Source organism: Galleria mellonella, unplaced genomic scaffold (assembly GCF_026898425.1).
Source record: "Galleria mellonella isolate WM207_F2 unplaced genomic scaffold, CSIRO_AGI_GalMel_v1 utg36, whole genome shotgun sequence".
Lineage (NCBI taxonomy): Eukaryota > Metazoa > Arthropoda > Insecta > Lepidoptera > Pyralidae > Galleria > Galleria mellonella.
In genome coordinates this window covers 7,658,760-7,682,606 of record NW_026442086.1, presented here as the reverse complement: position 1 = coordinate 7,682,606, position 23,847 = coordinate 7,658,760, and the positions used below count along the sequence as shown (strand labels likewise).

The 23,847-nt window shown below is 34.8% G+C and overlaps 3 protein-coding genes across 4 annotated transcripts in view; 2 read left to right on the top strand and 1 right to left on the bottom strand.

Annotated features, from left to right (window-relative positions):
- Window positions 1–1,559: 1,559 nt before the first annotated feature.
- Window positions 1,560–23,847, top strand: part of LOC113520719 (amyloid protein-binding protein 2) — an 84,445-nt gene continuing 62,157 nt past the window's right edge. Inside the window, exon 1 of one of the 2 annotated variants that reach the window (XM_052897506.1) lies at window positions 1,560–1,769. In XM_052897506.1, coding sequence (XP_052753466.1) covers window positions 1,575–1,769 — 195 coding nt within the window. In that variant the 5' untranslated portion in view covers window positions 1,560–1,574. The remainder of the gene's footprint in view (window positions 1,770–23,847) is intronic. The other variant, XM_052897507.1, reaches the window with a different exon arrangement.
- Window positions 19,852–22,627, bottom strand: LOC128201219 (uncharacterized). Its single transcript, XM_052897509.1, has 2 exons — window positions 22,510–22,627; window positions 19,852–21,986 (listed from the first exon to the last, which is right to left on the bottom strand). The coding sequence occupies exon 2, from the start codon at window positions 21,979–21,981 to the stop codon at window positions 20,110–20,112; it is 1,872 nt and encodes a 623-aa protein (XP_052753469.1). The 5' UTR covers window positions 21,982–21,986; window positions 22,510–22,627; the 3' UTR covers window positions 19,852–20,109.
- Window positions 23,248–23,820, top strand: LOC128201220 (uncharacterized). The gene is made up of 2 exons (XM_052897516.1): window positions 23,248–23,364; window positions 23,474–23,820. The coding sequence occupies exons 1-2, from the start codon at window positions 23,304–23,306 to the stop codon at window positions 23,818–23,820; spliced, it is 408 nt and encodes a 135-aa protein (XP_052753476.1). The 5' UTR covers window positions 23,248–23,303.

Below are 23,847 nucleotides of genomic sequence, written 5' to 3'. Positions count from 1 at the left end.
CGATCACCCTTCACTGGTGGTGAGCAGCGTATACCGGTAGCGCAGGTAGAGCTGCCATTCCATTTTCATCCATAAAAAAAAATCTTTTTTATGGAGAATATTACAGTGATAAACCCATCAGTATAAGATATACGCTGGCGAGGCGTCAGTGAGAGATGATAGACGGGGATGAAAGTATAATCTACTTTCATCCCATCGTGACGAATTCTACAAGAATTGTCCAAGATGGGATATTAACCAATGGGGAACCACTTGAAGGTCGACCTAATAGCATATATTGCTAGAAATGTTTTTCAATGGAGAACAATTTGTAAATAACTTGATATGTACAAAAATTATATTTACCTGTAGTGTGTTGGAGTTTAATCATGTGTAAACTGCTAAAAATAATAAATGAATAAAAAGCATGGCAACCCTGTTTGCGTTAACTTTACGCTAGCGGGGCATCAGTGAAAAATCATAGGTGAGTATAAAAAGACAGGTCAGTACACCATCGTTATGATTACACGTGAAATTTAACACGATGGTTTCTGGTAGGGGGAGAGGAGGCATGGAGGTCGATCTGATTCGGTATATTGCTGATAACGGGACTTGTAGTTCGTATTATAATGGATATCATAGATTCTTATTATTAACAATTCTTTTCACCCAATAATCTTTGTTTACTAACTACAGAACTAGTGTCATGCTACTCGTTGTCATTGATATTTCATGTTTTTACCAACTACTACTCTGAACGAATAGTGGAGTATTACTTTTTTTTTTAGTACGTTTGTTCCGTTGTGGAACAGGCTAAGGTCGGAGACCATGCTGCCTAGTCTTCAATATGATAAATTGTCTGGAATAAGGAGTATTACTATTCCACAGGTATTACTGTACATCCTCTCCACAGTTTTTCCACATCCCATCCTCCAGTCTGTATTCTACATAGACTTACTATAAAGTAGTTGTATCTCGTAATATAAGGTATCGTACCTGTATTATAAATATCTTATCACTTTTTATTAATGATATCGCTAGAGGAAAAATTCAAACTATAATATTTACTTATAAATTATTTAAATTAGTATTGATAAAGTAAATCTATAGACAATAACATATTTGATTCATTATTTGCTAAACTGCGTATGAATCAATATTGAACACTACAACATTTAATCATACTGTTTATCTTTTAAATAAGCTAATTTAAAAAGCTAATAATATAAAATGGTTTCCAAAGAAATAAGACAAATATAATTTTAATATAAGGTCCAAGGATATCATAAAAGGAACAATTTCTTCTATCAAAGTTCCCGCGACGCCGGTCAGCTGACACGCAACTCTTTAAATCAGCTGTAGTTATAGATGAAACGTGAAACTTATTTCTATTTCTTTCGTATACCATTTGTTTAGTTCATTATCCCGGTCTTGATGCATTGTATTTCTCTTTCTATCTTTCTTTCGATTTTGACCAATGGGCATTACTCTCTTAAATAAACTCAAAAGTGAGCTTAAAATCAACCAATAGCAGACGTGAAACTGGTCTGAAGTTCCTGCGAATTAATGTAGCCGTCAAATATTTTATCTGCAAAATGCTCAGATTATTGTATATGTATTACCTCGCCAAAATGGCTGACGCGTCGACGACGAGACGTGCGAACAAAATACCTAATAATTTATACGAATTGTGTTTGACGAATTTAGTGAACTATTTGCAGAAATCTAAGTGCGACAGAAATGATTTGCGTTCATTGCCGGATATCATTGTTATGGATGTTTACTATAAGGTGAGTTATTCAATATTACTTTGTTCATGCAGGTAAAAAAGTCTGGCGGTCGGAATACCGTTACATCGTCCGATATTTTCTGGTTCAGGATACCTGTTATTATCAGATAAATGCAGAAGTTATATGCGGCATATGGGAAATTGTTTTTGATAAATTGTTGATACAAGGGTGGCCATGAACATGTCATGCGGGTGGGAGGAGTACATGGGTTAAGCACTTTCACTGTTGTACTAGACTTGCCATTCGTCAAATCATAAAGATTCGCATTTGTTACGAAACAGTGTTAGTTACAACGTGCTCATTTACTATGTTTATGATTTTGATTAAAAATGGCAATACTCAATTGGTTTTTATTTACTATGAAAGGTGTGGATGTAACTAAAAAAGATGTAAAAATGTGGCTTTTGGAATTTCTTTTTTATTAAATTTTTTATTAGTCATATATAAATAAAAATCATACTTTAGCGAAATATTCAATAGTTAACTAGGTATTACTAGGTACCAAACTGTGTGGCTGCTACTGGCTGCTACTGTATTCTGCTACCAACTCTATATGTTTGTGTAGGTGTACATATCACTTACCTACCTACTTTATCAATATAGAAAATAAAAACAAAACCATAACAATAAAATTGTAATACACGATTTTTTATGATTATTAAGTTTAAAAACTTGCTGTATAAGATGGATACCAGGATAAATACTTAATTATAGTTATGTATCATGAACAAGAAACAACAAATTTTACCTTCTTAAAATACCTACCTGTTATTAAATAAGGAGTAGTTTGATTCAGTGTTGAGTAAATCTGAATAGTCTAAACTTTTTCATCTTTTTTGCATTTGACAGCTACATTTTCCTTTTGTCTACGTATTGTGAAAGTTTTTACATAGTTTAGTGGGTAATGGGTAGATAATTAAAAATTTATGTGAACTCTAATCTTAAGTATCTTTTTTATTTAGATGTTACCAATTAAAAAAAAATTGAACTTTGTAGATACTGCTAGATAGAAAGGTATTCTCAATTCACATTTAAGTGGAGTATTTTTTTACAAAATAAAAAATATCGTTATCTAAAAATGTTGCACTATAATCAATTGACAAAATATATAAAGTATGTGATCAATACGAGAGTAAATTGTGTGAAGAAAAAACATCAAAGTCGAAACTATTTTTATTTATTCTTTATCTATGGTTGAAGACTCCATTTTGAATTCTTTGGACGCATTTATTACCTAAATAAGTATCTACTACTTTCTTATCCTACTAATATGATAAATGTAAAAATTATCGAAACTACGCTGAAACTAACAGATTTAACTGAAATGCCTCACTTGGATACTTTTCGTTTTAAACACGCGAGCAAAGCTATGAACTGCAACTGTTGCTGGTTTTATCTATAAGTTTATTATTTATACATACATACAGTTCGAGTTGATACAAGTACCTATCTATAGAAGGCGCGACCAACATCAAAATTTAATTAACGTATTTAATTTGTCTAATAATAATACGTGTGTAAAAAAAAAAAAGAAATAATTTAGTATTGTTATTAAATTATTTCTGTTTTTTTTTTATCGGTGGTATTTCATTAGAGTGCGTAAAGTGACACTATTTTAATGCTTTTCTTTTTCTTAATTTTTATTATTAAAATATTGTTTTATTGTTATAAGTGAAGAGTTAAGAACGAAACGAAATATTTTTCTTTCGTACGTCTACCAAACCATACGAAAGTTATCAAATGAACAAACGAACACCGTAGGCAATTAGGTATTTATAGATTAACATGCATTAGCCTATCTGGTAGGTATATAACCTCGCAAAAACGTAGTTCGAGGTTAGAGTTCTGTGTACGGATGCCAAAAGTATATTATCGCTGCAGGTACCTACTTACTATATGCTGAGTTGGTGGCCTTTTCGGCGCGTAAAGCCAGGTGCGATTTTATTCCAAATTTGAAATTACTTTTCTTCAAATAGAGACGAGAGAATCTGTTAATGAACTTCCGATATTTCTCATTTCCGTCAATTGTTTTGATAAAAATTTTAAAAATAATAGAACATTGTTTTCTTTTCTTTTTCCCTAATACTTATATTTTTAAGGATGAGGAAAGAAAATCAGCCATCCTTAATGTTACTACGTGTGTAGGATATAATTTCATGTTATTAAGCTGTACAAGTGTCAAAATTAAAAACAAAATTGTGCATGAAAATTTTTTTCCAACTATTTCATTTTCGAAAGTTTCTCCAATAGAACCTAGGGGAAATTTTATCCATATTTTATTAAATATGTACCTAGTCTTACCCTCCACCCACGATTTCGTCCACGTGACCAGAATTGTTATGTTTGTTGATTGTTTGATATCCCGATGACGTGGGCGAAGTCATGATAAATAGTAACTATATCCTTCTCTATCTCAAGTATTATAGTATGCTTATACCTTTCATAACGAACTTTCACATATATCTGTCTATATATAAATACATACATGTTAATCGCTATACGTGTTGCAAAACTCGAGAACTGCTGGACTAATTTAGCTAATTTTTACTTCCAAATAAATACGTTAAAGTCCATGAAAGGTTCTGAAGAAGGTTAAAAATTGGAAAAATCTTACCTAACTCATTTTTCTTTTTCTCATACATTATTTTCTTTTATTGTTAAATGTTTCAATGAACTCGCACATTATATTTTAACGTAATATTACCGGTTTAACTTACGTGTGAATAGATTGAAAAAAGACTACGCTAGTTTCGGAATCAATCGTGATCCTTAGTAAGTAAGTATGTAAGTAGTCATGAGCGAAACAGTATACTCTGTTATGTCCATGGTACTGCTCATGTCTATAGGAGACGGTTACCACTTCCCATCAGTGGGCCGTCAGCTTGTTTGCCATTCTAAATTGCATAAAAAATAATAATAAAAAAAAAATTAAACCGGTGGTTATTATATTAAAGTATGATTTTCTTTGCTGCCAATTCAATTTTTTTTTTCTTGTAGATAGACTGTGGCGGTTCAGCAGATTTTGAAAGAATGCCGATTATAATATTAATTATTGAGCTAGTAAGGAGTATGTATCTCTTATTAGAGATAAGCTCGCCTTTGTACATTATGTTTCAAATGAATTGTGATTAACAATATGTTTTGTGTACAATAAAGAATAAAAGAAAGAATAAAGAATGTGTAGTCCACCTCAGCGGTATAAAAAAAAAAAAAGTTATCTTTTAAAGGCGAAAAAATATTTAATCTATGCATCCATCGAAAGTAGATATGAAATTTGTTCATTTCTATATTGTATCTAATTAGGTACTCTGTATTTATCACTTTGTTTTCGTAGTTGGACTGTTTCACTAATTTCAATTGGGTGATAAGTAATTCGAGTGAAGTCTAACCTTATTATCTAAATGGGCAATTGCCTATTTAGATTACATTTATATGAGATCTAGTGTTTATTGGTTTGACTAGAGACTGTTAGAGAGTTCGTATGTATGTCAAGTTAGGACGTCTTAAATAACACTATTGGACGCCCTATACTACTGGTGCCATGGAGTACCAAACTAAGCGTAGTTTGCGCTTTAAGTTTTTTTTTATACCACTGTGGTAGCAAACAAGCGTACGGCCCACCTGATAGTAAGCGATTACCATAGCTTATGAACGCCTGCAATACCAGAGGTATTACGCGTGCGTTGCCGATCCTGAAGAAACCTCTTTACCCTCCTATTGAAGAACCCCATGCTGTAGTCTCGTGGGAAAACCTCGGCATGGAGCTCATTTCATGACCTGATCGTGAGAGAAAACATCTCTGAAACCGCGTTGTAAGAGACCATTTATGCTGTAGGGTATGAGGGTGAACTCGCTGTCGAGTACCGTAGACAACTGTTTTTTTTTTCAGTCACTCGACGTCAATATGACAAATAATTGCTACTTGAAGTGCGGCGTGATCATCCTGCTTCTAAATGATTAGGATGGATTCCCTGTCGATGACGAACGGTGCAACGGTGAAAGGTGGCTGTAGGAGATTTTTAATAATCTCTTTTCCCCCAACTAATAAGCCATCAAGGTCAAATTTAATATCGGACTAACTTACCGGTGATAAACAAAATAATTAACGAATTAATCTAATGAGTTCAAGGATAGTACTTAGGCACAAGCCAATTTAGAAAAAATTGTTTTTTATGACTTCAAAATAAACTTTTAACCTTGCTGGAGTTACTAGATTACGCTGGCCGGATACCGGTGTTTATTTTTTTTTTATATATACCTAGATGAGAATGCAACCCCGCCTGTGTTATCGGTATACGCTGGCGGCGCACCAGGGAATGGTGATAGGTGAAAATGAAGTCAGGCCAGTTGGTCCATCTTGAATAATTCAATAAGGATTAACCACTACACTTCCCTTTGGCCTTAAACAGAATATCAGTGCTTTGCTCTTTTGAGGGCGAAGCAAGAAACTGAGTTGTGACCATTTTGTATTGTTAAGGCACACGCACAAAAGGAAGATTTGTACTTGACTTTGTGTATTTTTTTTTTAATAATTTATCTCGCTTTTTATGTATATCTGTAATTTGTGTGCTGTAAGTAATGAAAATAAATTATCTATCTATCCACTATGGTTTTCAGAAGGGACCATTTGAAGGTCAACCTGATAGGGTTTATTGCTAGCAATGAAGCTACTAGATTGCTAACAATCTCCCCCCTCCCCGAAGTCATTACTTACCGCTACCCTAAAGAAGGAGGAAGGAGGATTGTTAGTAAATAGGATTAACAGTCCTATTGGTAGCAATATATCCAATCTAGGCATCCACATCGTGGCCCTCTAAAACCATTTTTTTTTATTTATTAAATTTAATTATTTAACTAAAAATTTTAGTTTTTGCACATTAAAAAGGTCTAAAAATTATTCTAAGTAAAAATAAATATAGAGGTTACAATCACTTATAATTATTTATCACGCAAAGTTGTATGAAAAAGTTGACCTGCTTTTCACGATGCATTTATATGGACAGACTCCATGTATATAATCTAAGAATTATTTTGTGATGAATTCGTTATGGTAGCCCAACCGACCTGATTTCATCTTCATCTATCATCCATCACTGGCACTTAGCTAGCATGTATAGTGTAGATGGGAATGCCATTTTTTTTATACCACTGAGGTAACAATCAAGTATACGACCCTCTTGATGGAAGGCGGTTACCGTAACCCATTAACGCCTGCAATACTAGGAACATTGTCATTCCATTGTAATAAGGCAAGAAGACTTTTTAATTATGTTGAGTAAAACCAGCTCTAGTTACAAGTTACTCAATAGTTACTATGTCTTATAATTCTTAACGTTGTTTTTGATATATATATATATATATATATATATATATATATATATATATATATTATATATATATATATATTATATATATTAGTAATGTTATTAATATATTATATGTGCATTTCTTATGACACGTATTTTTCACCACATCTGCCCTTCATATGCTTTCTGTTTTCACCTAATGGTTAGCTGGTAGAGAATGCCATATGGCATTAAGCTCGCCACTTGCAAGTTTTATTGTGCAATAAAAATAAATAAATGAGGTGTACCATGAATATCACGGTATATTTTGTGATATCAGTAGTTTTTTTTTTCTTTTTTTTTATGGGTGAAAATGGTATGGTAACCCCGCCTGCGCTAACGGGGTACGCTAGCGGAGCACCAGTGAAGGGTGATAGATGAGAATGAAAACAGGCCAGTTAGCCCATCATGATGAATTCATCAGGAATTAACCATGATAGTTTCCAGGGGGAACCGCGAGGAGGACGAGCTGGTTGGGTATATTGCTAGCAATGGGATTCTGTCTCCATTACTAACAATCCCTTTCCCCCCCGATATCTGTAGTACTGTTTATAAGCGACGGTTGCAACTTTCCATTAGGCGGGCCGTCAACTTGCTTGCCATTCTAAGCATCATTGTAATGAATCATCCCCCACCACCCCACGGCGGTCGTCAACTCCAGTATGAATAGGTATTTTCCACGCCGTATGTAATTTTATTATCAATGTTTTTGTTATGAAAACAATAAAATACGACTTGAATGATAATTGACTTGTAAAAACAGAATTAAACGAACGAAGGTCGTGGCGATCTGACTGTGAATTATTTGGCAACCTATTATTTCCTGGTAACACATTTAGAATGTCCATACGGTGTTACGAATGGCCATCGATGTCCCAGTGTACTCTGTGACGTCTGTGACCTTTAGATAAAGATATATTAGAGTATACTGTGTCACCCATGATATCCCTCATGCGTTGCCATTCCTGAGGACTAAGGTGTTTTTTTAATGGCTGATAATGGAGTGGTGACCCCGCCTGCGCTATCGGTATATGCTGGCGGAGCACCAGTGAGGGATCATAGGTGACGATGAAAGCACCAGTTAGCCCATCGTGACGAATGCCGCTAGAATTAACCACGATGGTTTCCAGACGAAATCGTGTGGAGGTTGACCTAATAAGGTATATTGCTAGCAATGGGGCTGTCAAACTCCATTGCTAACAATCCCTTTCCTCCCCCGACTACCTTCCGTCGGCTAAGGTGTTATGCCTCTGTACCATAATCCACCCTTCAAATCGATATACAGCCATGCAAACACAACTGCTTCACGGCAAAAACGTGAATGGGACATAGATACCCAAACAAATGATTTTTTGTACAAAGTCTTCTAGAAGAAATAACGTTATTACCCGTACTCTTTTAATATAATTTACTCTTATCGTCATAGTCGTAGAATACTGACGGATCTGACAAAGATTACATATATTATATCCGTCAGTATTCTAAAACTATGACGATATATTGGAAGTGATTATTTTTTTAACATTCCTAGCTAATTTTTGCGCAAAAAATGTACACACATTCTTTTGTCCTTGTAATTTATATTCTTGAGTGTCATGCGCAATTTATGTCATGAATGATGCGTCAACGTCATTGATGCACTGCCGGCTCCGGTCGGACTGTATTGTGTGACGATTGTGAGATGATGGTCCATACAAGTGAATAACTTGATTGTAGCACTTGCGCTTTCTAAGACTTCCATTGTGTGCTAACTCTTGCTCTTTAAATGGAAATTGTCAATTTGAACGGTATGCTCGCTTGATTGCTTAGCACATTAGGCCCAACCAGTTTATTTCTATAAATAATTTTAAGTAAAACGTTAATGTTTAAATTATCAACATTTATTTTTAACTCAAAAGAGTTATATTAAGTTTACGTGACGTAACGATACGTTTAAAAAATATGTGTATATATACGAGGTCTGTCCGGAAAGTTCGTATAAAAGTGTTCTGGAATGCGAGAAAGAGGAGTGGGGAGGCCAGGTAAGCGCAGGACCCCTTCCTTATGTCCCTAACAATGCTTCAGTTCTGGTCTGACCGCCGTGCGGTGCGAACTGGCTTGTCACGCCATCTGTGAAGTTACCTCTTAACGAAACCCCGTCGGCATGGAGCCCGCTTCCGTTGAAGAGCAGCGCGTCGTAATCAAGTTTCTCTCGAAACTCGGCAAGAATGGCCGTGAAATTTTTGCCGATCTCAGAACAGTTTATGGGGATGATGCTGTGAAGGAACCAACCGTCCACAAGTGGCTAAAAAGATTCAGAGAGGGCCGAGAAAGCGTTCAAGATGACCCACGTTCAGGACGTCCTTCCACTTCACATTCCGACGAAAACGTGGAAAGAATTCGAACTTGTGTTAATGGGGACCGTCGTTTAACGGTCAGACAGGTGGCTGAAGAGCTTAATTTGGGCAAAACCGTGGTCCACGAAATTCTAAGAAACGAACTTCAAATGAAAAAAATTTGCGCCAAGATCGTTCCGTGAGTTTTTGAGTAAAAATTCCATTACGGTGACCGAACACCCCCCCTATTCGCCGGATTTGGCCCCGTGTGACTTCTTCTTGTTCCCAAAAACCAAATTGGTACTTCGGGGGCGGCATTTGGGGGACATAAATGAGATAAAAAAAGCTACGACGGGGCAGCTGAGAAACCTACAACCAGAGGACTTTCAAGGAGCCTTCTCACAGTGGAAACGGCGTTGGCACAAGTGCATTATGTCACAGGGGGAGTACTTTGAAGGGGATAAAATTGATTTACCTGAATAATTGTAAAATAAAATTTTTAAAAAACTTTTATACGTACTTTCCGGACAAACCTCGTATATATATATATATATATATATATATATATATATATATATATATATATATAGAGGATCTGAATCCTCAGGATTGCCAACGCATGGGGGTATCAGGGACAAAACAGTATACTCTGTTATGTCCATGGTACTGCTCATGTCTATAGGCGACGGTTACCATTTCCCATCAGGTGGTCAGCTTGTTTGCCATTCTAAGTTGCATAAAAAAAATTCTTCTCGTTTCAAAGCAAAACCTAGTTGTAGATGCACGATTGATTATGCGTTCTAAATTCAAATATTTTCAATGTCATATATCTATCAAAATATTCGTTTTTGTTTTTTTTTTTTTGTAATGTTCCACCTAGCATTATGCTCTGACGTTGTAAAAGGCAGTGTGGCCAGTGACGCACTTGAGAATTATCCTCGCCATCGATTATGGCAGGTTTACATTTATAAGTCTTCAGTTGAACGGCCGCGTTGTTCGAGTAACGTGAACTTTAACTTTATATAACACATGTATGATAATGTTGTATGAATAATGTAATACTTTAGTACTTTGCCACAGAGACATTTTTGATAGATATTTTAACCAATCTACGGAGGCATGATACCTTAGTCCTCAAGGATAGTCACCCATGAAGCTTATCTTTTTTTTCGCATATGGGGTCAGCTAAGCCGATGCACGTCGACCCATCGGGATCTTTTGTGCTTCCCCCTGCGTTATACCATCATTTCATAGATCCTATGTGTTACTCTAACGATATCCCGCGGTTTCACCCATGAAGCTACCACTACCGTCATAGTATCTGAGACGTTCATGTCTGTAGACGACAGTTATCACCGGGAAGAGAAAGGGATTTTCAGTAATGGGGTCTAACATCCTCAGTGCTTACAGGACACCCTGTTAGGTCGACCCCCATGTATTTCCCTCTAGAAACAATTGTGGTCATTTCATTCTTGTCGAATTTATTACGATAGGCTAACTTATATCTTTTCATCCTCACTAATCATCCTTCACTGATGCACTGCTAACGCTGGCGGGGCTACTGCTTCATTATCACCCGTTAAAAAAAAAGACAGTTATAACTTTCCATCAGGTCGCGTCGTCAGTTTGTTTGCCATTCAAATTGCATAAAAAATTCGTGAAAGGTGACAAATTTACTATGACATACGGCTCGAGTTTCGCACATCGAAAGTGTACTCTCCAAACGGAATATTGATAGATTCGCAAACATACAAACCGGTAACAATTGGCCATGCATACACACATGTGAAAGTTATTACGGCTCGAATGAGTTACAATGACCCGTTTGCACAACATGTCACTATGAAATTATAAAACAATTCGCCTCTTTTACACAAGCGGTTTATCATTAATTATTTATTCAAATTGTCGAATAAAGCCTCGTTCGTCCGATAATATGGCGTTTTAATGTCGTGCATAGTGATTTAAAGTCGTCCATTCGATCCTTATGTTGATTCACCACCCACGCAAACTTAATAAGTACTTCTCAGAAAGTATATTATTTCTATACTCGTATTTGCGAATAATGTTTATGATGAAAAAGACTTTATATCTGAATATACAGGGTACAGAGGCATAACAATACCATTTATGTGGACTTAGGTGTCCTCCAAAATGGCAACGCATGAAGGGTATTATGGGCGACATAATATACTTTATACGTCCTTAGGCGACGGTTACCACTTTCCATCAGAGATGCCGTCAGCTTGTTTGCCATTCCAAGTTGCATAAAAAAATAGGTATTATATAAAAACCTGTGTACCGAAAACTCTTGGGAAGTAATGAAAAAGAAAGGTTGGGATGTCAAGCAGTAAAGAGTACATTGGGAGGAAAAAACTGTCGGAAATCATCATCGTCATCATCCTACCCTTATCCCAATTATTATTTGGGCTCGGCGTAATATGGTTTTTTCTTTTATTATAAAACCGTTGTAAATATCAAGTATAAATGACTTAAATAAAAAGCATTAAACAAAAATACAATTTATTTGCTGAAAACTGAAGATTTGCTTGTTTATGGAGCAAAATGCCAAAATTGTGCGTATAGCCAAACAAACCAATGTCTAAATTTAAAACAAGATGCGTTGTTACCTACGTTTTGGAATGAAAAAGCCATTAGTGACATAAGAGACGTCGTGGGATATCTTGGAGTTCCGTATCTGTAGATAGAAGAGAGATCTACGTCTTAAGACTGTTGGCAGCATGTTTGGTAAACTGGGATGTAGCTGAGCCTCTTTTAAATGTATGATTGATTTTTGATGAGAAATGGATGCCTTGGTAATTATCATACTCATAAGCGGGTGCTATGTAACAAGACAATGTCTTTCCCAAGATACCCTCGGTGTTATTTCTTGCCGAATTCATCACAATGAGCAAACTGACTTGCTTTTATCATCTATCTCTCTCTATCTAGCGCTGACCAATAACGCAGCCGAGGATAACATGCCATCTTCACCAATTAAAAAAAAAAACTACCCATGCATGGGAGATATTTAACGGTCTTAATAAGTCAAAACAATGTTTTTTAGAAATTTTGTCTGTCTATGTTTGTTCCGGTGTCACACAAAAACTATTGCATCAAATTGAATGCAGTCTCAATTTTGTTGCTGAAGATCTTACTTAAAATCTAGTGTATGTTTTATCTTGATATCTAGAAGTGATTTAATCATTTGATTTTCCTACTTCCGAAATCCACTCGTAAGCAGTTGCGGGCGAAAAGCGAATGTACACAATATACTTAATTGTTATTAAATACATATATTTTATAACCGCGCCATTGACGTCATTTGTTATTGTCTCGCAATTATTTTGCTCCTACGGCGTGTTTACTCAAAAATCAAATATTTCTGTCATCGTAATTTCAATCTGTATTATTTACTATTGGATAATCTCGTTGCTCTTCCCCAATGCCGTTCCTTTTGCACTGGGATCAAAAAGGAACACATTAATACATTTTATGAGAGAGTTTAGTTCTTCAGTGGGTTCATCTTATGAATAAATAAAGCGTAGCGGTTTTTTGTATTAATTGCCGCATGCATTCTTATGTAAAATGTGAATACTATAACTATCAGATGGCAATTGTGAGTAGCTTTGACGTGGTCTAGTGTTTTGAGTAGTCATGCTCACTAAAATGTCCAGACTTGTGGCGGCGTGGTGGGCCGGGTCATTGGGCTCCCTAAAATATGGTCGAGCGCAGTGATGGCTGGCTCATCCGTCATACTCGTGAACGGGTGCTGCTTGTAGGGACTGGTCTGCTCTAATCACTATGACTGATTTCCTCTTATTAATTGTTTAACCAGTTGGTTATGTATTCAATATTTTTTTTTCAATTTAATTGAATTAGTGCTAATTGGTGGTTTGTATTCACACAATTAAACTTAAAAATGTAAAGTAATAATAAAATTATTTAAAATAGCAACACGAAAGTTTCTTGCTCGTTCTTCTTGTGATGAGACAGCTTTCCGAACGAGCGGTAAATTAAAAAAAATGTAATGACTTTTCAAAAGTGCTTCAATGTAAGTTTATTTGAATAAAAAAAAGATAAAAAAAAAAAAAAAAAACGGGTACACGTTCTCAAAAACCACAACTAAAACATACACATCCCATTGCTTCCCCTTAACTCCTATAAAAATCCCTTCAAAAATCTTTTTAACAATTCTAGTTACCAATCCAGCCCTTGCTCAGCGTGATGACTTATGAGCATAAACAAACCAATTAATGTTTTAGTACTGTAACTGTATAAGTACATTTCAACAGTCCTTTACAGTTAGAAATCTATACGCCGTCTCGGTTACCGCTAACTGAACAATTTGCATTTTTAGGTGAAGGCGAACCGGCCACGTGAGTATTTGATAGTTTACCGTGAATATGATGTTTACGATTATATATTTAAAGTTGAAATTCGTCTATTACATCCGTAATGCCAAAGAAAGTCAATTAAGCGTCGTTTATCGTATCAAATACTCGTATTGTAGGGCACGAGCGTGACAAAACGTAAACAAACGGCCGAGTGTCATTGACTCACGGTGTTGCTTCACACTTGTTTCATCATTTTGATTCAGAAGCGGATGTGTGATTTTTCTTTTGGAACGTAAGTGTCGGTGATAGCGATGATTTTTTGTCAAATTCTATTTTAATATAACTTTTTGAACCGTGTTTCATCATCCGATTTTAAAAGAAGCAGCTTCTCAGTTCGTATTTTATTTTATTTTTTATTACCTCAAATTTCCGTCAGTTATAAATCGATTTGGAAAATTCTTTCTATTATTATGACTCATTTAAAAGGATGCTAAGGTTTCATTTTCACCCGGGTATAGACATACTCGTAACTTTGGTTTGTTTTTGGTCAAAACTGCTCAGGTTCTGAAACACAGAGGACATAAAATATATATTAAAAATATATTTTATTTTTATTTATTTATTTATTTCAGAGAACTTGGTTCCATTTTTGTTAATAAGTGTACTTAAAAACTATGTTAATACTTAATTATTAAGAATGACGGCCTCTCGATAAGCATTCTCACGTGAGGACTATCTAATTTATTTAGAAACATGTTCATTTAATATATAAAGTTATAAAATATATTTGCAGTTTGGGCACCGAACGATTAACACTAGGCTCCAAACAGCGATCTAATATTTTGCCTGAAGATGTCTCGTTTAAAGGTGAAACACGTGTCGCAAGACGTGCGCATACAAAATAGCAATCGAAGATTGCTGGCTAATATGGAAGGTTCTGGAACTTGTGACAGTAGTAGTGATGGACAATCTTCGAATGCTGGCAGTCGCATCCATTTTAATGGTAGTGGAATTAAACAAAATAATTCTAATCAAATAACCAATGATATGAACTTCTACAAGATAACACCTAGTTAAATAAAATATATTTTAATTAATAGCATGGAAGAAAAGCGAAAAAATAGTACTTAAATGTACCTAATATTGATAATCCGTAAAAGAGGTGAAGAATATCTTGTAAAGAATTATCTAAGAGTACAAGATTTTTTTGTGCGTAAGATATATTAAAACATAAATTAGCAATCCAAACATAGAACAGCTAAAATTGTATTCATTTAACAGATTTGAAACGTCTCGAAGTCAAAATATTTCGCCTTGAACGTAATGTAAATGTAATGATGTACAATCTCTTCCGAGATGAACAAAAACAAACCGTGGAGATGTTGTTATTAGCACTGTTAACTCAGGTTCGTCGTACCGTGCATCATCCGTCATGATTCAGTGACCAATCGATGGTTTTTTATTTATTTTTACCGCACTATGTCCTAAATACAATTTTTGGTACATCAGTGCGTCAATTTAACGGTACATTTTAAATACAATTATATCTATAAATATAATATTCTGTAATCATATTAGCCGTTAACTGTCCACTGCTGAACATTGGCCTTTATAATAACGGTTTTGTCAGTAGTCGCCACGTTTGGCAGGCGGATTGGCAACTGCGGTTAGGCTTTTGGTGATGTTGTGATGAGGAACATTGCTGCTTATCTCTCGACTATTAATTTTCCTTAGTCGCCTTATTCGACACCTACGGGAAAGGAAGGGGTACCCCATTCTATTCTGGGACTATACAGCAGTCTGCTAATATAAATATATACAGTTCCTTTTTAAATTTACGCAAATTATTATATAGATTTTAGTTTTGGACATAGTGTTAACGTATACGTTGTTGTGGGGTGGAGTTCCGCAAGGCACAAGTTGGGGCCCAAAATTGTTTGTAAAATGTATGTGAAATCAGTTGCTAGTTCTAATCTGTTTCCTTTAGTATAGTGTTAATAATTATATTTGAAATGACATTTAGAATTTCTATATTCTCAAAATATTGAAATTATAAATATTATTTATGACAATTTTGAATTTTCTATTACGCTCAATTCGGTCAATGTCATTGTCTAGCCATTTGAACAATAGATCCTCATATGTAAATGGTATGACTCATGTCTATATTTTTTTATGCAACACGGAGCAACAAACAAGCTCGCGGCCTACTTAGTGGTAACTTTCACCCATAAACATGAATAACTATGGACGTCAAATATGAAAGAAGTCCCAGGTTATGAGAGCAGAGGAAGATCTAAAAAGATATGAGTGGACTGTGTGAAAGATGATATGAAACTGGTTTTACAGTTGATAGTTGAGTTATATGTATAATGTGTATATATATATATATATATATATATATATATATATATATATATATATATATATATATATATATATATATAATGAGCTTTATTTTCCCGAAAGACTACAGCATTTTTCAAAAGGGGGTAAAGAGGTTTCTTCACTATATTCTGGTATTGCAGGCGTTATATACAAATCGCTTACCATCAGGTGGGCCGTATGCTTGTTTGCCACCTCAGTGGTATAAAAAAAATATATATATATATACATTTATCGTATTATTTTTGCACTATATTTAATATGCTTTATGTACAAACCCTATAGACACTGTCTTCCTTCAGTTTCTCAAGATTGACTGGAAGAAATTCCTTTAAGGGATAAGTCTGCCTGTGTACATTTATTATGTTATATCCTAATATCTATACTATAAGTGGATACACAAAAGTATATAAATAAATAAATAAAGCAGCTAATTCTGGAATGACTGTATAGAGATGAATGAAAGAAAAAACCCCAAATTATATGGGACAAGGGCAGGGAGATAATGATGACATGCCTAGACAGCAGCGCCATCTATTTAAAAGTTTAAATGCATTTATGTATAAACAACAAAATGTATTTCCTTCTTAGCATAAATATAAATCTTGTTTAGTAACAAAGAAATACCTGTACGTGGTTCGACTTTACAAATTTGTTTATTCATAGCTTCTTCAGTGCGACGAAGAAAAATTAAAAAATACGCAGAAATTATAATATACAATTGCATGTTTTTCTTTTTTTAAATTTGGAATCGACTTTCAGCAGCAGTAGGTATTTCCGAACCGATACGACATCATAACCTTCAAGAAAAGAGCATATTATTTTTTAAAAGGCCGGCAGCACACCTGCAATGCCTCTGGTGTTGCGGGTGATCATGGGCGGCGGTAGTCACTTACCATCAGGTGAGCCGCATGCTCGTTTGCCCCCTGTGTACTAAAAAAAAAATAACTTTTAGATCAATGGATGTTGTCTCTATGAGTACCCTCTATTAACGAGAATATAAAAATAATAAGATAAAATAAGATTTTATAATAAATAGTACACAAATCGAAATAGGTTAAATTTATTGTTCGGTAAAGAACTGGAAAATTTAATGACGTTAATGAAAAGTCCTTTTACAATCATCGTACTTAGTTTTCTTATTTGCTTGTCCATTCACATGGTTTGTTACGATCTCGACTAATTCAATTATAACTTAATTAAATGACATATATATGACTATTTAGGTACATTTGTCAATAAATAAAAGTAGGAAAATTCACTAATTCTACAAGTCTATTCCAGTCAAATGTATCGCCCAAAAGTGAATTTTCGAGCATTCCATTGATATTAGTGATTTATTACTAAACTAGTTTTTACATGTGACTGCGTATGATAATTGACGGTGATAATTATCAATTGTGTATTTCCTTCTCCAAGTTAAAGCGTAAAATAACAAACAAACTTACTGTCACTTCTTTAGATAATATAAAATAAAGTCGCATCCTGCCATTTGTACGATTAATTCTTTTTGAAACTACGCAACAGATTTTAATACGGTTTTCATCAATAAATAGAGTGATTCAAAAGGAAGGTTTACACGTATATTTTTTTTGTATTAATTTTGAAATATGACGATAATTGTTCCAAAATGTCGAAAGAAATAAAGTCAACTGATAGCTGTCATTATAAATGCTGAAATATAACATAATAATGTGTGATGGAATTGTTCCCCTTTATTAAAAGTACAAAAAAAAAAATTGCGATGTCTTTTTATAACCATTTTAATGTTTAAAAAAATTATGTTGGAGTTTGGAAAGCTATTTAGACGGATACAATAGTAATATTATTAATCACATCACACTGGCACCATATTGTTTCTACAAGTACATAGCACACGTGCAAAGCCGGGGCGGGTCGCTAGTTTATAATACTAGTAACTATTACTAACTTTTAACTGTTACTCGTATATGTACATACTCGTTGTACTGAAATATCCCAGACATTTCTACAAGTTACCCTCATAGTTCGTCGTGTCGCTTTTGTACTGTACGTAGTGAAATGGAAAACTGGGTGGCTGCCAGTTTATTATCGAGCCGTCATCGCATCGCACGTGAAACGTGACGTGAGCCCCTTTCGCTTTTCAAGGTGAATTTCTCTAGTGGAGATACGTTAAGGGACAGCGCTTACAGCGCACTTATAGCCATTTTCATTGCGTATTTTGTTATTACATTTTGTATTTACAATAGAGTTAGGTAACATATAGCAATATCTATATATTTTAACAAAAAATAATATTGGATAGCAGATTTTTAACATATTTGAAAAAATAGGTATTTGAACGATATGGGCGATATCAAAATAGGTAATGACCTTTTTTTCCGCAATCAATATCCAAAGAAACTCAATATATAAGTATCGGATCGGTATCCATATCACCCATGCCTAATTTACAACAAAAAAAAAGAATTTATTGACCCTTATAATAGAATGATTCACTGTTATGATCAAGGTCGAGGGTAAATGTTAAAACTAAGAAGAGTATAAAAAAAAATAACTTCATATTCATTTAACTATTTGGTAATTATTATTATTTTTTTTTTATTAATAAAGAGGCAAACGAGCTGACGGTCTCTCTGATGGAAAGTAGATAAGGTCGTCCGCGTATGATATCATAAAATATATAATACATACATTTCTATGTGTCTTATTTGTATGACCAAATAGTAATTCAATTCGAACAGTAGTATTAGATAATTATTATACACTATATTTGATAGACATTAGCTCGTTTAAGATACTATTTCATGGTGTCTGGCCCTTTAAAAAAGGTGCATACAATCTATTAGACATGTCTTTGGCCATAACTGAAAGTTCTATCCCAGATGCTTGGGTGGGCTCTCTCTACCACAAGCTGACAGCCCACCTGATGGAAAGTGGTAACCGTCGCCTATAGACATGAGCAGTACCATGGACATAACAGAGTATACTGTTTCGCCCATGATACCCCCAATGCGTTGCTACTCCACCTGAATCTTTCCCTTTAATAAGGCTGTGTTCGTGGAGTACTCATGCTGGAGGGAAAGGGATTGTCGATAATGGAGTCTAACAGCTCCGTTGCTAGCAATATACCCTATCAAATCTACTTCCACGCATGGTTTACTAACATGCTTTCATCATAACCCGTCATCTCTCGTTTTTTTTATGGGTGAAAATGGAATGGTAACCCCGCCTGCGCTAACGGGATACGCTGGCGGAGCACCAGTGAAGGGAGATAGATGAGAATAAAAACAGGCCAGTTAGCCCATCATGATGAATTCATCATGAATTAACCATGATAGTTTCCAGGGGGAACCGCGAGGAGGTCGACCTGGTTGGGTATATTGCTAGCAATGGGATTCTAAGTCTCCATTACTAACAATTCCTCCCCCCCCCCGTCATCTCTCATTAGTATCTTGCCAGATAATATCCATAGACGGGGTTACCATTCCATTTTTAATTATCAAAAAAGAGGTTTTATGTTATAGGGTCAGCAACGCAGTTGTGATACCTCTGGTTTTACAAGCATTCCTGGGCTGCTGTAGTAATGATTTAGGTTTCACTATATTGCATATATATTTACATGAAATTGCATAGAATTTGCTGGAACTATACCCGGAGTTGTGTAAAGGATGTCTTTAATACCATCATTCGATAATCCGACTCTAATTAGCTGTTACTAGAGATGGGCAATCCACCTGGGTGGGTTTAAAGTCTGGTGGGTAAAAACCGGGTGTTTTGGGTTTATTGGGTTTAAACCCCATAAACACCCAAATTTTTGGGTGTTTATGATTTTGTACTTCATCATCGTCATCTCAGCCGCAAGACGTCCACTATACTGGACATAGACAATATTATTATGCAGCCTACAGAATAAAAAACTTTTAATTTGATTTTGAGTTTATTAAGAAAGAGATGAAAGTAAAATGTAAAACTACAGTCAATCACTGTCAGATTCAGAGTTATTACAAGCGATGAATTGTATAGGTTCGATAGGCTCTATTTCGTCTAAACTGTTATGTTCATTTACTTGCTCAATGAAAGCTTCTAAGGTATTTTCTTCATTAAACTGAATGTCCTCGCATTCAGCTTTATGTTTAAGATTCCAGTTATAACAAATGAATGAAATTTTTTCAGTTCTTTCAGTTGTAAGTCGATTTCTTTTGTTATTATGTATGTAGCCTTGGATACTAAAGGAACGCTCAGTGGCTGCCGAAGTACAGGGAGCTGATAGAATACGAATCGCTACTTTGCTTAACTCAGTGGAACCACAAATACCTTTCCACCATATTAGGGGCTCAATGCTATCTAATGAGCTCCATACAAATCCTCTGGCCCAAAAGTTTTCTTTAGCTTTATAACACGCCAAATCTGCCATTACATTTGACAAACTTAAGTGTTGGCTTAAATTGTAGATAAACTCCATACCCTTAAGTTCTTCCTCTTGAGTAAGTTCGACTCCTAGAGTCCTGGGGTCTAGAATATATGCTGCAAAATGTATTGGCCTCATTGCCATATTGCATCTTGAAGATACTGATGTTAGAATCTGCTGTTTGCTTTCTTCGCTCAATGTCGAAATCTCATTTAATGCAAAACGTATCTTAGCTTGTACATCTCTAAATGTAATGTATGTGCGATGCAAACGATTCTGGTCGCTCTCTAAGTAAAATATGCTTTCAGTGACTGGTTCCAAAATACTTATACATTCCCCTGTCTTCGTCCAGAAATCATCACTTAGAATTAAATCTTTAATATCTCTTGAAATTACCACATCTTCTCTAACTGTTAATATTTGCAAAGCTATCTTATTTGCTTTCAAACTTTTTAACGAAGTAACATGACTTCCCCATCTTGTAGCACAAGGCAATTTTAGTGTTTGTGTAGAATCTTCACCCTGCCTTGATTTTATCAACAAGGAACTTAATCGTTGACTCCTTTTAACAGTTTTTATTATATTTATGGCTTGCATAATAAACACAGTTACTTCTTGTATCTTTACAATATCTTGGCACAACAAGTTAAGGATATGTGCACAGCAACCGAGAGGAACAACATGTGGATATTTGAGTTTTGTTAATTCGAATGCCTTTTGTATATTTCTAGCGTTATCGCCAATAAGTACAAGAAACTTATTTGCTCCATACACTTTCATTACTTTTTCAACTTCTTGGCTAAGGTATTCACTAGTGTGAGGATTACTTTCTGTATTCAAACTTTTAACGTATGCAGGTTGAGGTTTTGATATAAGAAAGTTTATTATTCCTTCATTTCTTAAATTAGACCAGCCATCGCACTGAAGGTGTAAGTAACTACAAGCATTTAGTTCCTCATTTAACTCAAAACGCATTTCTCTATATATTTTATCTAAGTATTTTGTCGCTAAAGCTTTACGTGAAGGTATTTTAAATTTTGGTTGCAATTTTTCGAAAAATTGTATCCATAAAGGATGTTGCACCATCGATAATGGCGTCCCTGTTACAAATATAGCTCTCGCTAATTCTGTTTTTATATGATCATCGGTGTCTTGAAACTCAGCATTTATTGTAGTGTTAGCAGACGACGAGGGGCTTATAAAAGAATCATTTGTCTCTATCTCTGACAGTCCAGACATTTTGGTTTTGGACGAGCTATCTTTTATAAGTTTCATAGAGTCTTTTAATGTTTCTGGAGATTTTGGACAAGTGATAAGATGTTGAAGCATTTTGGCAGCATTACTGAATTTGTAGACCTTATTACAAAGCTTGCAAGAAACAGACTTGTTTGGTAAAGTACGGTAGTGCTCCCATATGCGTAAATCTTTAGGTCTCCCCATTGAACCTAAAAAATGAACGATGATTAGTTGGTCTGACGAAAATTCAACAATAGAGTGCCTATTTTTTTACAATGATTATTTCTTGTTATTTACAATAAATTTATTAAAAAAATAATAAAATAAATACAAAAAACCTTTGTAAAATTACATCTCCTCGGAGGATTAAACGCAGACGCTAGTTTATTATCGTATTGTTCTGTATTTTTCTCAGCAACTTCTTTAATTCGATTAGGTACTTACGCATATTATGTTAAAAATAAATATCTAGTACACATCTTAGGCTATCCACCATTATTATCCAATGACGACTCTCAGCTAACTATGCACTATCATCCAAAATAAACGTGTATGGAAAATTTTATCCCAGTCGGTTGAGGATTGAGGATAATTGCATCAACATACGAACATACCTACATACTTTTATTTACATAACGCAAGCTAAATAAAAGCTTGTAATAATACATCTAATTTTAAGTTAAAATTGTTAAGTGATCATGATATAATTGTATCATTCAAAAATCCACTTACCTTTAATTATTTCTTGTTAAGTATAAATATTATTTCAAATCTGCTCCCTTAATATGCACTTTTTTACTGCTTTTCCTACCTAACACGTTACCAGGAAGTCACGTTACCAGAGTCAGAGTAATAGTGAACACGTTTGACAGTGATTGTCGTCGCCTCATATTCAGCGTCGACGAATAGGGGAATCCCCAGTCATAATGTATTGCATGCGTGGCGGTCTTACTTCAAATCCATAAACAAAGAGATAATTACAGAACTCGATACTAGATGGCGCTGTTTTTGTTTGAAGAAAGTTTGCGGGCTAAAATACATAGAATTTCATCAATGACTTCCACAAAGAACAACATTTCTGTTTTTTCTAAGTCCGTATCTCTTCCGTATATTTCATAAGATATAAGCTTGGGCTACATTGTTATGCAACGTGATTTTGTCGCTGTCTTGCTAGCAGGGTTGACAGATATACGATTTAAATCGTACTCATACTATTATTTGTCTATTTTTTAATGTACGATCGTAAAGATTATGATCGTAATTCGCACAAAAACATACGACTTTTTGGTTACCTGGCAACATTTTTATTATGAAACGAACATGCTCACATCATCAGTCACATGCAACAATTTATTGGGGATTTCCCCTTCACATCTGGCAGTCCTGCTTGCTAGAATATAGGTAAGTCAGCCACAGTTACTGACGATCGATATTTAAAGGGTATTGTTTTTGTGCTAAATATTTCATAAAAACGTTATTTAATACTTTGTGGATTATTAATTTAGTTGATAATCACTGGAAGTAAAATGGATGCTAATTTGAGAGATCAAGATCTTCGTATAAAACAGTTAATAAAAGAAAATCTACGTAAGTACTCTTTTTATACCTAGGTAGGTAAGGTATAATAAACACAAAAGGTACTTAGATCGCGTGTGTTCGAAGCATTTATTCTAATAAATTTAATTTAAAATTGTAGAAAGAAAAAAATGTCTGCCAAGCCGTAGCCGAAGCCGATCTCCAAATATATTTGGCGATAGTGAGACCCAGTGTCCAGATGATTTACCCAGCGTCGTCGCAACAAAGAAAAAAAACGAGGATAAAGTAAAAGAAAATTTACTGAAAGAAGAAACAAACTGTTCTAAATGCTTAATTTATGGAGAAGAGGATAAAAGAAATGAGTATTTCGGACTGTTAGTGGCTCAAGAATTTAAATATATACGGCCATGTGTGCGAACGAGGTGTTATGAAGAAATTTTAAAGTATCTACGGGAAGCAAAAGGCCAACATGTTGATCAACTGCAACATGAAAACACTGAAAATTAATTACTTTCATTTTATTATATATAGATT

What these genes read in the sequence shown, in the direction of transcription:
- LOC128201219 (XM_052897509.1), bottom strand. Translation starts at nt 21,981, where the DNA reads ATGGGGAGACCTAAAGATTTACGCATATGGGAGCACTACCGTACTTTA.
- LOC128201220 (XM_052897516.1), top strand. Translation starts at nt 23,304, where the DNA reads ATGGATGCTAATTTGAGAGATCAAGATCTTCGTATAAAACAGTTAATA. An exon ending in GTTAATAAAAGAAAATCTAC is followed by an intron (nt 23,365 to 23,473) that starts GTAAGTACTCTT and finishes TTAAAATTGTAG; the next exon opens with AAAGAAAAAAATGTCTGCCA.